The sequence below is a fragment of the Polyergus mexicanus genome, unplaced genomic scaffold (assembly GCF_030449975.1).
Source record: "Polyergus mexicanus isolate NDT 795.1 unplaced genomic scaffold, iyPolMexi1.0 SCAF_21, whole genome shotgun sequence".
Lineage (NCBI taxonomy): Eukaryota > Metazoa > Arthropoda > Insecta > Hymenoptera > Formicidae > Polyergus > Polyergus mexicanus.
The window spans coordinates 2588098-2604113 of record NW_027223341.1 but is presented as its reverse complement, the minus strand read 5'-3'; the positions used below and the strand labels follow the sequence as shown (position 1 = coordinate 2604113).

Sequence of the window (16016 nt, the reverse complement as noted above, 5' to 3'; positions counted from 1 at the left end):
ATTAATCCCACTAAAACTTTTGTATCGATATTTATAATATATTTTTCAGAGGAACAATGGAAATTGATGTGTAATCTATCAAATAAGTATTATCCCATTTTTAAATTCCGGATTTTTTTCACGTATGCTGTGGCTATCCGTCATCCAAATGATTTAGAGGTAATAAAAGAAATTCAATTATCTGTAGATATTATAATTTAGTCAGATTTAGGAATATTGTGTTTCACAAAAAGATTTTTGCTTGTAAAAAGATTTCTTAAAAAGATTTATTAAGTACTTTTTGAGTTAGTTTATATTTTATAATCTGACATATTTTGATATAAAAAATTAAATATCTTGTAAAATATTTAGTTTTCGATAATCTTACCGTAATACTTCTATGTACAGAATAATAAGACAAATTAATTAGTGGCAAAAAAAAACAAATAATTGTTTAAAAAAATACATTGTAAATAATTTTCTTAAAAACAATTTTTTTTTTATACTAATTGATTTGTCGTATTATTCTGTACATAGAAGTATTACGATAAGATTATCAAAAACTAAATATTTTACGAGATATTTAATTTTTTATATTAAAATATGTCAGATTAAAATATAAAATAACTCAAAAAGTACTTAATAAAAAAATACTTTGTTATAGTGTTTTGGAAAGCTCTCGATGTCAGCTACAAGAATACTAAATAAAAAATGGGAGTTTCTATTTAAGATTTTAAAGTTGACCTTCACATGACCTTCAAATAATTTTCCAAGGTCAAATCATTGTCACCATCTTATGGCCGCCTTGAAGCCACACAACTTTTGTTTGAAACTTTTTTATGTCAGAATATTGTAAGTGCCTTAAAAATCGTGGCGACCGTTACGAGGACCACCCTGTATACAAAATTTCAATCTACTTACCCGATAGGACCAAATATATTTTCTGCAGCAGATTCAAATATAACATTAACCTTATAATGTTATTATATCTTGACGTCGCGAACATTAACCTTATTTATAACGTTATTATATCTTGACGTCGCGATGCTACCGCGTACTGCTTGAAACGTATCATATATAGTATACGTATGCACGCACATACACATTGTCTCTCAAGGCGTATTTGCACACTCAAGCGAATAATCGTACATGAGCGCTGTAAACGCGCCTTGAGGGACAAAATCGTTTTGCGTGTGTGCGTGCGAGCATACGTACGTGAGAGTCTGAAACTTACCTTATTATTATAATAATGAAGAAGAACGAAAAATGTCACATTTCTGGTACGATTATCATTCCTCAGGATTGACTGCACTAATCTTATTCAAACTGGTCGCAATCGAAAGCTTGCATCCACATTGTATAAGAAAAGTGCCGTTAGATTTTTGATTAACGGCTTGGTTCCTGAAGAATTTTAATCGAAAGTTTATTAGACGTAAAACTCCGGATAAGCTACTTGGTAGCGTCGCGGCCCCTGTACATAGGCAACATAGGCAAACCGTTGACCGAATCGTTTTTTTTATATACTTAGCGTCGCTTGAAAACCGCATAATAAGATGATAAAAGCGGCAAACACGCGCAATCTGTTGCAGATCACTATCAAAGTCATCTCCGATAACTTAGTCTTTGCTTTTCGCTATTGAAGGTCTCTTGCTTCGTTTGCAACTGCGAATCTTATGTTAGCTAAATTTTGGCACCAGCTATCTCTGCAAGATACACATATAAATATTTTGTAAACAGTGTATTGCCTATTTTTCGAGTGGCATTCAATCATCAGATTGGAAGAAAATTCGTATATCACGAAAGTTTTGGACGGCGATTAAAATCAGGTAAATAAAATTAATCTTATCGTATTTACAAAAAATAAAAATTTGAAAAATTATAAAGAATTAAAAAAAAACTATTTTCTCAAGAGCTATGAAAATAAACAGTAATAAATATAAACAAATATAAATATAAATATAAATATAAACAGTAAAGATGACGTTTATATATTCCCTTATTTTTATATAATTATTAAATAGTCGTAAGAATCACTTCATTTAACGAACTTTTGGTGTGAAATGGAAAAATGTATGTAATTAAACATGCCCAGTATCAGACTGATAAAATCAAGTTGTAGAAAATAATATTAAAAAATGTATTACATATATAACTCGTTTAAAATCGCGGAAGTATAATATACAATATATTCAGTATATGTATATATATATATATATATATATATATATATATATATATATATAAAGTATATATAATAAAAACAAGAAACACATCTAAATATTTTCTTTTGTTTTATGTATGCACGCTATTGAAAATGATGTAAAAACGGCATCCTTGCGCTATCTATCGTTTGACTGTATTGACTAAAACGTTTAGTTTCCTTTTTCTCTCGCGGTTGCACTAGTCTTTTAGTTACGTTGTGCACGCGAAGTCATGTAAAGAATAAGCTGATATAAAAGGTGTAATTATATAAAACAGTGTGTTATATTCCTGCCTCTATTTTCCCACGCGCGCATAAGTCTAACAAGGGGAGCGTCAAGTCGTGCACACACGGTTTTCGCTCAACTTTAAATATGTTTTAGTACTAACCCCCCACTAATTCATGGACAAGTGGCACGACGTAATACTCAAGCATTCGTAAGAAATTTGCATTAAAAATTTGTCGTGCGCTTTCTATACCGAATTAGCGGGAGAGGTTAGCAGATAGCAGCGTGGCGCAGAGGATAAGCGACGGCTTAGAACGCTACCCGTTGCACATTCGAATCCTGACTTTACCAATTTTTTTTTTAATTTTTACAAAATATTGCAACAAGTGAACGCATATGGAGTAAAAAAATTATTATTTAATAATTATTAAATTTAATGTTAAGAGGTTGCCGGATTACCGACAGAACGCGAATATTCTTTATTTTGCAAAATCTTTTTGTTGATTATAGATATCAACAAATCCTTTTCCACAATTAAGGTACACATAATAACGGAGTGCGGAGTTTAACATTTCATATGAAAAGTTAAAAAAAATGAGAAAATTACAGTTTTGTTATCGGCTTCTGCGTCAACATTTATTTAATATAACAAATGTGTAATCTACACGTGCCTAATCAGTAAACTCCGCACTCGGCATTTCATCAAAGAGTATAAGTGAACTTAGAGAAGTGAGTTTAGAAGCTTTATAAAAAAGATTTTGCAAAATAAAATTTTCGTGCATATGTGTGTGTGCGAGATGGAGGCTCAAGAGTAAAACAGAGCAGTAGATTAGTTGCGTGATGTCGCGATAGACGGAGCTGTAATCTTACACGACAAGGACAGACATAATCGTACTACCTTTGTCTCTTTCATGCGTGTAGAGTAATATACATGTACGCACTAACATTATTGCAGTATCTTTTTTCTCTCGATCATACACTTGATACGCTCTGTCTCTTTCTAATCGCTCGCTCGCTATGTACTACGTATCGCTTAGCTTCATGCTCCTCGCATATTCACTTACGCGTTCACTCGCGCTTCTCTCTCTCTCTCTCTCTCTCTCTCTCTCTTTCCTTCTGCTCGTTCATTATTGTATAGTGTATTCTTTTATTCTCATTATTATATTCTTTTATTTGCTCAATTTTTATTCTTTCTATTCTCGTCTCCCTACATGAAAATAAATAAATTTATTTATTTATGTTTATTTGATACATCATAAATGAGATACACAAATTATTTTCTTTTTCTATTTAACTATAGTTAAATACAACACATGTACATACAAAAATACACATAATTAAATACTTTTTCTATTTATGACATACACAATATCTCATTTATGTTGTATAAAATAAAGACGAATAAATTAATGTATTATTATGTAGGAAGACGAGAATATAGAAAGAATAAAAGTCGAAGAAATAAAAGAATATAATAATGGGGATGAAAGAATACAATAAAGAACGAGGAGCAAGCGAGATGACAAACATCAAAGAGTTCCGAAGTCTCGTTCGCGAGGCTCTCTTTATCTATAATATCTCGGGTTACATATCGTTCGTAAAATTTCTGTTTTTCGTATTTTATCGATATCAAAATAATTCTAATAGATTAATGAGATTCTTACGATTAAAATAATACTAATCATGACATAAATCGGATAATTTTTAATCAATTATGTTATTAAAATTATGATTACTTATTTCATTTAAAATAATCGGATTTATATCGTATTTGGTGTCATTTTAATCGCAAAAATGTAATTAATCCATTACAATTATTTTCAGATATATAAAATGCGAAATACAAAAGTTTTATTTTCTATAATAAGATGACATATATACGTGAAAAATTACAGATAAAAGGAGTCACGCGAGCGAGGCTTCGGAACTCTTCCATGTTTGTCATCTCACTTACTCCTTCATTGTTTCTCGCTCTCGCTTTTGTCGACTCTTCAGCGTCGGGGATCTTTACTTATCTACAAAATATAAACATCTTCTAAATAAAAAATGAAACTTGTATTTTCCATTTCATCTGTATAAAAATAATTATAATGGATTAATGAGATTCTTGCGATTAAAATGACACGAAACATGACATAAATCGGATTATTTTTAATCAATTATGTTATTAAAATTATGATTACTTATTTCATTTAAAATTATCCGATTTATGTCATATTTGGTGTTATTTTAATTGCAAGAATCTCATTAATCCATTATAATTATTTTTATACTAATAAAATACAATATGAAAGTTTCAGTTTTTATTTTATAAGATGTTTATATAAGGAAAGATCCCCGCGCGATGCTGGAGAGTCGACAAAAGCAATAGCGAGAAAGAATGAAGGAGCAAGCGAGACGACAAATATCGAAGAGTTCCGAAGTCTCGCTCGTGAGGCTCCCTTTATCTATAATCTTTCACGTTAGATTAATATATATAAATTATTATAAAATTTATATATATATACAGGGTGTCCGGCGTCAATCGCATCACCGGTCGTGTGCAGGTAGAGCAGATGAAATCGAGAAGAAAAGTCCTTTACCTTTTTTTTCTATAACACTTAATAAAAGAGTTATTATTGAGTAAAGTATGGCCAATCAGCGCCGACCTTTAGCCGGGCGCACGTCAGTGAGCCGCGCGCTGTGAATGTGCAGCGGCGTACACTATTAAGCGCGCGGTTCACCGACATGCGCCCGGCTAAAGATCGGCGCTGATTGGCCAGACTTTACTCAATAATAACTCTTTTATTAAGTATTATATAAAAAATTGGTACAGGACTTTTCTTCTCGGTTTCACCTGCTCTACCTGCACATGACCGGTGTTGCGGTTGACACCGGACACCCTGTATATATATGTCATGTTACTATAGAAAATCAAATGTCTGTATTTCGCATTTTATATATCCGAAAATAATTTAAATGCATTAATTACATTATTGTGATTAAAATGACACGTCGTAAAATATTAATAATGTTTTTATGTATCGAATTAATTTTAATCAATATGAAAATAACTTTTTATTCGGTTACAGAATATTCGTTTATAAAGATGCGCATTTGTTTTTATTATTACGCGATATTTGTAGCATGCATGTATCTATGTATGTACGTATCGGGGAATAAGGCGACTGTACTATTCACACGCACACAGCCAGGCACATGCGATAATATCAGTGCGCGGCAGTACTCAGTCTCAGTCTCAGTCGCGCGTGTTGTGTACATACGCGTAACGAGAGATAACCGCAAAAGTGTGCTCAACCGTTATAACGCGTTATAACGCGTGGAATTTAAAAAACGAGTGTTGTATTTGTGTAGTCATAGTGTGTTCATATAATAGGGCGAAAATGTAATGAGAAACGCTTGTCTCGCTTTGTCCGCAGACTTTCTTTAAAAAGAATAAGGGTCAAAAGGTTAGTATATTTATATACCATAATTCTAGAAGGAATTGTTTTAATGTATACTATATACTAATATGTCGCTAGATATAATTGAATTTTTTTTCCGTGCAGTTTACACAAAAATATAAGTATGATAATGTAATATTATATAAAAATGTAATATTTCAAGTTTCTTTTTTTATTTTTTGATTATATCTTTAAAGCAATTCCTAAATAGAAAACAACATAAAGACCTTTGTATAAAAAAATTGTAACATAAAATTAATCTTTAAATAGAATTTAGAATTACTACAATACATGAACATACACATTATATGTATATGATGCACATAGTATTTAGTACTCATATAGTATTTTTGTTATAAAGAAATAGACAGACATGGGCAAAAAAAAGAAAGAGAGAGAGAGAGAGAGAGAGAGAATAGGAATGAGTAAGCGAAGGAATGGCTGTACAACGATATATCGATTAATAATTCACATCAGTCGCTAAATATTAGTGAGCATAAAGTATTGCTACGGAGAAAGATCCAACTATTTCCTTTTTTTTCTTACTTTTGGCACTTGTATAGACACTTGCTCACTTACACTCATATCCTCTTCCTCTTTGCCATTCTTCTCTGTCCGTCTCTTTCTGATCCGAGCATACTATGTGTGTTATATATTATCTATATGCGATCTTTTCGTGAACTGGTTGTAAATATTTCATACCAGATGCGGTTTGCATGTGCGCTCTAAATATTGCCGAAATATTTGATCCCAGAAGCGATCTTTTCGTGAACTGGTTGTAAATATTTCATACCAGATGCGGTTTGCATGTGCGCTCTAAATATTGCCGAAATATTTGATCCCAGAAGCGATCTTTTCGTGAACTGGTTGTAAATATTTCATACTAGATGCGGTTTGCATGTGCGCTCTAAATATTGCCGAAATATTTGATCCCAGAAGCGATCTTTTCGTGAACTGGTTGTAAATATTTCATACCAGATGCGGTTTGCATGTGCGCTCTAAATATTGCCGAAATATTTGATCCCAGAAGCGATCTTTTCGTGAATTGGTTGTAAATATTTCATACCAGATGCGGTTTGCAGGAGCGTTCTGGTTAAAAATATGTCCCAGAGGCGAATTACGTGTGCTGGGTATTGTAAAAAATATCCCAGAGGCGATTTACGTGTGCTGGTTATTGTAAAAAATATCCCAGAGGCGATTTACGTGTGCTGGGTACTGTAAAAAATATCCCAGAGGCGATTTACGTGTGCTGGGTATTGTAAAAAATATCCCAGAGGCGATTTATGTGTGCTGGTTATTGTAAAAAATATCCCAGAGGCGATTTACGTGTGCTGGGTATTGTAAAAAATATCCCAGAGGCGATTTACGTGTGCTGGTTATTGTAAAAAATATCCCAGAGGCGATTTACGTGTGCTGGGTATTGTAAAAAATATCCCAGAGGCGATTTACGTGTGCTGGTTATTGTAAAAAATATCCCAGAGGCGATTTACGTGTGCTGGTTATTGTAAAAAATATTCCAGAGGCGATTTACGTGTGCTGGTTATTGTAAAAAGTATTCCAGAGGCAATTTACGTGTGCTGATTATTGTAAAAAATATTCCAGAGGCGATTTACGTGTGCTGGTTATTGTAAAAAATATTCCAGAGGCGATTTACGTGTGCTGGTTATTGTAAAAAGTATTCCAGAGGCAATTTACGTGTGCTGGTTATTGTAAAAAATATTCCAGAGGCGATTTACGTGTGCTGGTTATTGTAAAAAGTATTCCAGAGGCAATTTACGTGTGCTGGTTGCTTTACAATATTTTGAATCGGATGCGATTTAATAGTTATATAAGATTAGCAATATAACCGTTATTATATATTATAATACATATATATGTATTGTGCCATTGTATGTATGTATGTATGTATATATATATATATATATATATATATATATATATATAAAAGGCACACACATATATATATATATATATATATATATATATAAAACAACATACATGCACACACACACACAGATACATGGCCAAATATTATTCCTCTTGGAAGGATATATGGAAAGGCACACACACACGCACATATATATATATATATAAGTCCATATAAGTAATGTGTGCAATTGTGTTCAAATATGCAATAAAGGCAGACACGTGTCTATGTTATACTGTTATCTATACGCTTAGATACGCTTAAATATGCGTGCGAGGCAATAGAGCAGTAGAAATACACGATGTTGTCCGATTTCATCATATTGAACACAATTCTCTTTCAAATATGCATAAAACATGCAGAAATATTATCGGTAACAGCGGAACTAAAATTATTGATATTATCGATAATTTCGGTCGGTATTATCGATAATTTTAGTTACGCTTAGATGAGGGCGCTAACCCGTCGGAGTTCGGCCGTCGCTCCGGCATCCTCTTAATACTTTAAATATAATATTTTATACTCGCATACTTTAACGCCTGTAACCATACGAATAATATCGATTCGCAATACAATTAAAGACTCCATAATCATTTTTAAATAGTTTTATTTTTATATATCGGAATTCTCTTCGGAATCCTCTTTGGGTGTACAAATTTTTGGATGATAATCATCAAAGAAACATTTGAAGCACAATGTCAATTTACACCAAGCACATTGAATAAAGCTTACATCTTTACAAGTGGTTGCAGCATGGTTTTTTCAAATTTCTTAGAGAGAAGCAGACATCATTTACATTAAATACCCGTGTCTCTACTCCCCTCTACCAGATAGAAAATAACGGTTTCCGCAGGTAGCAGATACAACTGCCTCATAATCGAGTTTTCGGCAACAGAAAAACTTCCATAGTAGTACAAAAGCACTGACCGGTCATTTTTAGAAAGAATTTAGGCAGAATTTAAAAAAAAAAATGATTATGGAGTCTTTAATTGTATTGCGAACCGATATTATTCGTATCGTTACAGGCGTTAAAGTATGCGAGTATAAAATATTATATTTAAAGTATTAGCATTAAATTTAATACAATAATTATTAAATAATAATTTTTTTACTCCATATGCGTTCACTTGTTGCAATATTTTGTAAAAATAAAAAAAAAATTGGTAAAGTCAGGACTCGAACGTGCAACAGGCAGCGTTCTAAGCCGCCGCCTTATCCTCTACGCTGCTATCTGCTAACTTCTTTCGCTAATTCGGTATAGAAAGCGCACGACAAATTTTTAATGCAAATTTCTCGCGAATGCTTGAGTATTGCGTCGTGCCACTTGTCCATGAATTAGTGGGGGGTTAGTACTAAAACATATTTAAAGTTGAGCGAAATCCGTGTGTGCACGACTTGGCCCTCCCCTTGTTAATCAAAAATCAAATTATTTTATTTGCAATGCAAAAATTAAAATCATCTCGACAGGATAGCGCATAGATCAAAGACTTATCGTGTATAGTTAATTTATCCACTTTTGTGATTTTAAACGAGTTATATGATAATCTCGCCCTTTGCTTTAAGAAAGAAGTCCCTTAAGGATTGCAGCGGAAAAATCAAAATCATCTGGATATAATAGCGCATAATTAGCGCATAAATCTTGCGTATTTGTTTTTCGAAATTATTTGTTATTAATAGGTGGGGAGGGGGCTCGCTGGCTGTCCACTCAGAGCCCCCCCTCCCACAAAAAAGATTTCTTTTTTGCTGAAAGAGCGCAAAATTTTTTTTTATGAATTTGGTGAGCGCATAATTAGCGCATAATTATATAATTTTTTTATTAAATTTCTGTAACATGGGGGGCTAGCTAGGCAGACGTATATTGGAACGCGAATCTCTGCGAACGAGCAATTAACGTAATATGTATCGACCCTCACTCGTGTATCTCATTTCGATACGTCGCGTGATCGACATCTGCGAAAAATCAAAATCTGACACGATCTCTTTTTCGAATCGTATAAAAATTCTCAATTATCCTGATGATAATCACGCCGTTCGCTCTCGACTTCATTTTCACTTGTTACAAGTCCACCGGTCTATTCAGATTAAGAATTGTATTGAGAATCGGTCTTGCAGCCTTGTGAATTTTAATCGCCGAATCGAAGCCTAATACAACTCGCTTTTCTGCTGTCGTGCGATTAATTATCACGGAACTATAATTATTAAAATATTGCCAAACAAGAATAAACGCTGAGTTATTTCCAATAACATCAATCATATCTTGACAAGCCTTCTGATAAAGTTGTACTAACTGCCTCGGGAAACGATATGTGTAGCTACCAAACCAGCCAGAAAAAACATCAAGCGAAAATTCGTAGCAAGTTCTCGAAATAATTTTATTATTTTTTCAGATAATTATGATGAAAATATATGATAGCATGCTCCTTCTGGCAGAAATACTATTTCTTATTTTGAAAGTTTTATATTTCATTTGCGAGAGCATATTCACGATATTTATTCCTACAACAAGAAAGAGCGTAGCTGATGAAATTGTTTTGGTGCGTACGGAATTCATAATATATGTATAGATATAGAAAAGATGTATTATCTTATCTAATTCTCGAAGAGTTCTACAGTTTTTGATAGGTTTTAGCAATTCTTCCAATCTTTAAATATTTTAAACAATTTTTGAATCTTAGAGCTTCTACATCTTCCGCTAAAAGTGGCCAGAACTTTCTCATCTTTGGTTTTACAGCTTTGGATATTAATAATAATCGATTGAATTCTTTGGGGTGCAAATAGAACTGTCAACAGAACTCTGAAACACCAAAAAAAATTTTAGAAATTTTCTAAAAGCAATAACTAAAAGTGGCCAGAACTTTTTTATCTTTGGTTTTACAGCTTCGGATGTTAATAATAATTAATAGAATTCTTCGGGGTCCAAACAAAACTGTCATTAGAATTCCGAGTTTTAGCGGAAGATAAAGTGCCAGCTCTAAGATTCAAAAATTGTTTAAAAATATTTAAAGACCGGAACTATTGCTAAAACCTATCAAAATTAGGACTATGCGAGAACTGTCGGAAACTGTCAAAAAAGCCACGAAAATAATCAGCATCTCATAATTCTATAGGAAATAAGGTGCTAATTCGTAAAAAATTTCTAAGTCTCGAGAGGATAAAATTTTTTTCGAGTTCTATTGAGAGTTCTATTTGCACCTCTACGAGTTCTATCGATTATTTTTAAGGTTCGAAGCTGTAAAATCAAAAATGTAAAAGTTCTGGCCGCTTTTAACGGAAGATGAGGTGTCAGCTCTGAGATTAAAAAATTGTTTAAAAATATTTAGAGGCCAGAACTTTTGTTAGAACTTATCAGGAACTGGAGAACTCTTTGAGAGAACTATAAGATACTATGATTTAAATGACATTTTTCGCATTTTGTGGTGCCACGGGAAGTTGGCACCTCATATTTTCAAAATGCAATCTTTTTAGGTTTTTCGCCGAAACTATATTTAAAATCTATAAGAAACTATAGAACTATTTAAAGTGCAAATAGAACTCTTGATAAAACTTTCGATTTTTGAATTTGAGGTGCTAACTTCACACCGGGATCTAATTCCGAGCACTGAATTAATCCATAAATAACAAGTTACAAACGTTTTCTTATGTTGCACGGGTTTCAGATATTCTTTTAAAACCATTTATACTCCGTCCAGCGAGAGAATAATCTCGGTCCGCGCATAGGCAGGCAAAATGGGGAGAACATGGCGAGGTACTTAGTACCGTATACGTAGATACGGCTTCCTCGGGTTCGGGATTATCATGTCAGTTTAGAAAATTAAATGGATGAAATAATCTCGATTAATTTCAATGTGATATAAAATCGAAATCTTACACGCTATATGAAATTAAAATAAGGAATAATATGACACGCAACTACAAGAGCAAGAGTTGTAATATATTTAAATTACACAGTCGGGAGGAACTTTGTTGCTAGCACTGGCAAGTTGCACGAGCAATATGATGATGTGGTGGGAGCTTTCTAGGCGTTCTGTGGAAGGAGACCTGCGCGAAACGAACAAATTTTCGTCTGATCCGAGGTTATTCTCTCGCTGGACAGAGTATAGAGCCAGTTTATCATCAAATTTTTTCTCACCCAAACAAAAAAGAATTAAAAATAAAACAAGATTTGTTGTATCTTTCTTTTGTTTATTTTAAAATCTAACCATTGTTTGATAAACAAATTATTAATTATTTACTTTTTATATAAATTGGGTAAAAATTTGTAAACTATAAAATTTATAATAATATATAATTCACGCAATGCGGCTTGGTATTTAATACATATATTACGATAGATAACAGGTGCGGGCCACGGTATCGGGAAGGAATTAGCGATTGGTTATGCAATGTTAGGAGCGACAGTGGTATGTTGGGATATCAATGAAGAAACCAACAACCGAACGATGAACGAGATTAAAATGATGGGAAAAAACAATATATACGCTTATAAGTAAATCAATGTTGCTCGATCTCATAGAATAAAAAGCGATTCGAATAGTTTATGCGCGTACAATTAATCACACATATCTAATTATTGTCAACGCTGATTAAAAACTTGATCGGTATTTTTATAGATGCAACGTAGCAGATAGAAAAGAAGTCTTTAAAGTAGTTGAAAAAGTAAGAAAAGAAGTCGGCGACGTTACTATTTTAGTCAACAATGCCGGTATAGGGATTGCTAAAAGACTCATAAATCAAAGCGCCGATGAAATTACACGAGTTATAAATATCAATTTAATATCGCATTATTGGGTAAGTAACATATTTGAAATAAACATGCATAGCAGCTATGAGATATATGTATATAAAATAATTGGCAATGTAATTTGCATTATTTATAAAAAAAAAGATACACCTTGAAAATTAGTTTATATTTGAAATTGAAATAAATTTAAGAGACTACACATATACATACACACGCACATATATGTTCGTAATAAGCCTCCACAAATTATTCTCAAATAAAACAGAATCACTTTTAGATGTTGCAAGCGTTTCTACCAAATATGATCGAAAAGAATCGCGGTCACGTTGTGGCGGTCTCATCAATAGTAGCATATCAGGGCGTTACGCATGGTACGGTTTATTGCCCCACAAAATCCGCGATCAAAGGTAATTTAATCTTATTATAATCTTACGTGTGTAAAGCATATGATTATTAATATTTAATGTAAATCGACAAACATTATATTCAAAGTATAAAAAAGATATAATTGCAAATCATGTTTTATAATATTGTCTTCATGTGTTACAGTACTTATGGAAGCTGTTAACGATGAATTACGTACATATAGCAAAGGTAAATCTTTGATTAAATTCACTACCGTTTATCCGGCTCTAGTACTTACTGGAATTGTCAAAAAGCCAAAAATGAGGTATGTTTACATACTGATATAAAATTGACGAATTGTAATTAATATTTCGTAGTAGCTTTAGTGTGTAAATTTATAAAGTTATAATTTTATTCATACATTTTATAAATTAGCGTATAAAAAACGTGTCTTTTATTGTATAATAGATCTTACATTATTCACACACATCAAAAATATTATACATTAAAGTAATAAGATATTTTTATAATTATTGGTGATAGATAATTTTATTTTATTTGTCAATAATAGATTTCCGAGTATAACAGGAGGAATTTCACCGCAGAAAGCAGCTTCACTAATAATCGATGCGCAAAGACAAAATTTCAAAGAAAGAAGTATACCTTCAGGTTGGCTGCCGATATTATATTTAAAGAGGTAAATAGCGCAAATAAAAATTCTATCATTAAATACGCATAATATTATATATTTTCAAATAATCACTACATATGTTAATAAGTTGTGCAAAGCGATTCATAAATCACTAATAAATGTAAATGCTATTATACTACGATTATATTATTTCTGTTTGTATATATTCTCTATAATAAAAATATTTTGATTTCAGAATTTTACCCAACAAGATAGTTTGGTGCATACATGATTTCTTAGGTTTCGGCGCTGATGAAGAAAATTAAAAAATACGGAGAAATATGGGTTTTTTTTATGTACATCATTATATATCTGTATATTTTACACACACACACACACACACACACACGCACACGCACACACGCACGCACACACACACACACACGCACGCACGCACACGCACACACGCACGCACACGCACGCACGCACGCACGCACGCACACGCATATATTGCTTCAAATTTGTTATTTTACATTAAAAACAATAAAAAAATTGTATTTTCCAATAATTATAATTGTTAAAATCATCATAATTATTATAACTAAATATTATAGAATTATTCATAACAATTTTATTAATATTTCCCAATAACTATATATATACCAATATAATTATGCTGCAATATTTTTTATAGCAAACTATCGTTGTTTTATTAAAATAAAAAAATAATTTTGACAATTTTTCTTGTAATTCTATGTATATATACATGAAATGTTTGAGTGTGTGTAAAATATGTTAAATCTTTTTCATAGCATCATTAATTCGCATAAAAGGTAAACGTGGAACTTATTAAAACTTATAAACAATATTTCATATTTAGCTTTCAATAATTCTACATTGGAATAACTTTCAGTTATTAAAATATTATATCAGTAAGTAAACAATTTTTTTATCCATTGTACATTATGATTAATAAGTATTGTTGGTTTCCCAGACAGCACAAGGATGTCCTTAGGACGTCCAAAGGGCATCCAGGACATATATGTAGGATATCCTCAGGATATCCCATTGTAATCCTCAGATCTCCTCTGGATGTCCTGAGGAAGAGTAAATGATAGCCGTATATTAACCTCTGGAGAATCCAGGGAGATCCTGTGGAACATCTTAAGGATTTTTATAGGGTATGTTAGGGATATTTTTCGTATGTTTCAAGGAGCAAATTTTAAAATTTAAATATAAATTAAAATTATGTTTTGTTATTTACTGCCAATATTAAAAATCTAATATTAAAAATAGTTCACTGTTCTTTAATATTTGAGGCTTTCGAGCTGTACATAAATATTTTAGGTTTGGCTCCTGGGTTTGAGTTGTGTAATATTGTCTAAACAATCCAATATCTGAATTCCCTATGTTGGGATTGCATCAGAAATTGAACTGATAGAAAATAATTACATTTGTAATTTCCTGTCAGTTGCTCTTTGCAAGCTTTATATAATTCTCATGACCAAATCTCAAATACGAGTTCGCATGTCGCATAGCGGTAAACAAACGAACTAGCGGTTGAATACTATTGTTTGTGAAGTTTTTGGAATGTTGCGAACAGTAACATTTCTCATGAAATATTAAATAAATAATAATTTTGGATATATGAAAATGTGCGCATCAAATTCAATTATTAATATTAAACGAAATTAACGTTAACAATTAATTGCACATGTATATATCCTCTGGAAATCCAAAAGACATCCAATATAATAGACAAGGCAGATATATCCTACGGACATCCAGGGGTTATCCAGTGGACATTTATAGGACATTAATACTTATTATAATACTTAAGATTTCTAAATTATATTAAATAGCCGACACAACTAAAAATAATTATGTATGCATATTAAATTTTTATAAATATATTTATAATAATATCTTAAAACATCCTACAAATGTCCTGAACCGTCCTGGACATATTCAGGATGATCCTGAGGATGTTTTGTGCTGTCTGGGTTCCTTGTAGTTAATAAATGTGTATGATAATAATTCCATGCATTTTAATTTGTCATATTAATACTAAGCTTCCGAAGAATTATGAGAATGTATGGAAGATAAATTTTATATACTATGTATAAATATATAAATTTTGCAATTAGCCGTTTAATTAAAGAGCTATAATGAATCTTGTTATATAATCAATAATTTTCAAAGATTTTCTGTGTACCTGTAATACGAGTTTAATTACTCGTAAAAAATAAAACATTGCTTATAATAATAATAATAATAATAATATGCCGTTGCTTTGAAGAGTGAGAAAGCGATTTTTATTTATCTAAATCTTTCAATATCATTGTCATGCACGGTTGCTAAATTCATCTTACGGTGACAATCCTTTGTGTGACAAAATTCGATAAGTGTTTTCTCAGAATTTGTTTACACAGTGAACATTCAAATAAAATACTCAAATTTAATAAAGATAATTTTATGTGTTCAGCGTGCAGTAGAGTTAATCAAAAACAACATTCATTGTTGT

General features: G+C 31.9%; 1 protein-coding gene across 2 annotated transcripts; it reads left to right on the top strand.

Moving 5' to 3' along the window:
- The first annotated feature begins 1125 nt into the window (after positions 1 to 1125).
- On the top strand, positions 1126 to 14839 carry LOC138942095 (17-beta-hydroxysteroid dehydrogenase 13-like). 2 transcript variants are annotated; one of them, XM_070312133.1, is made up of 8 exons: positions 1126 to 1805; positions 10163 to 10309; positions 12107 to 12261; positions 12386 to 12563; positions 12794 to 12923; positions 13066 to 13186; positions 13433 to 13558; positions 13749 to 14839. In XM_070312133.1, exons 2-8 carry the CDS (start codon positions 10169 to 10171, stop codon positions 13816 to 13818), a joined length of 921 nt encoding a protein of 306 aa, XP_070168234.1. In that variant the 5' UTR covers positions 1126 to 1805; positions 10163 to 10168; the 3' UTR covers positions 13819 to 14839. The 2 variants fall into 2 exon arrangements, with proteins under 2 accessions (XP_070168234.1, XP_070168235.1); XM_070312134.1 differs by lacking the exon at positions 1126 to 1805 and adding an exon at positions 2426 to 2440.
- Positions 14840 to 16016: the final 1177 nt, after the last annotated feature.

Bases quoted from the DNA above. Each gene is read 5' to 3' on its own strand.
- LOC138942095 (XM_070312133.1), top strand. From the start codon at position 10,169: ATGATGAAAATATATGATAGCATGCTCCTTCTGGCAGAAATACTATTT. The intron at 10,310-12,106 runs GTGCGTACGGAA...ATATTACGATAG, and splicing joins TAGCTGATGAAATTGTTTTG to ATAACAGGTGCGGGCCACGG. The intron at 13,559-13,748 runs GTAAATAGCGCA...TTTTGATTTCAG, and splicing joins CCGATATTATATTTAAAGAG to AATTTTACCCAACAAGATAG.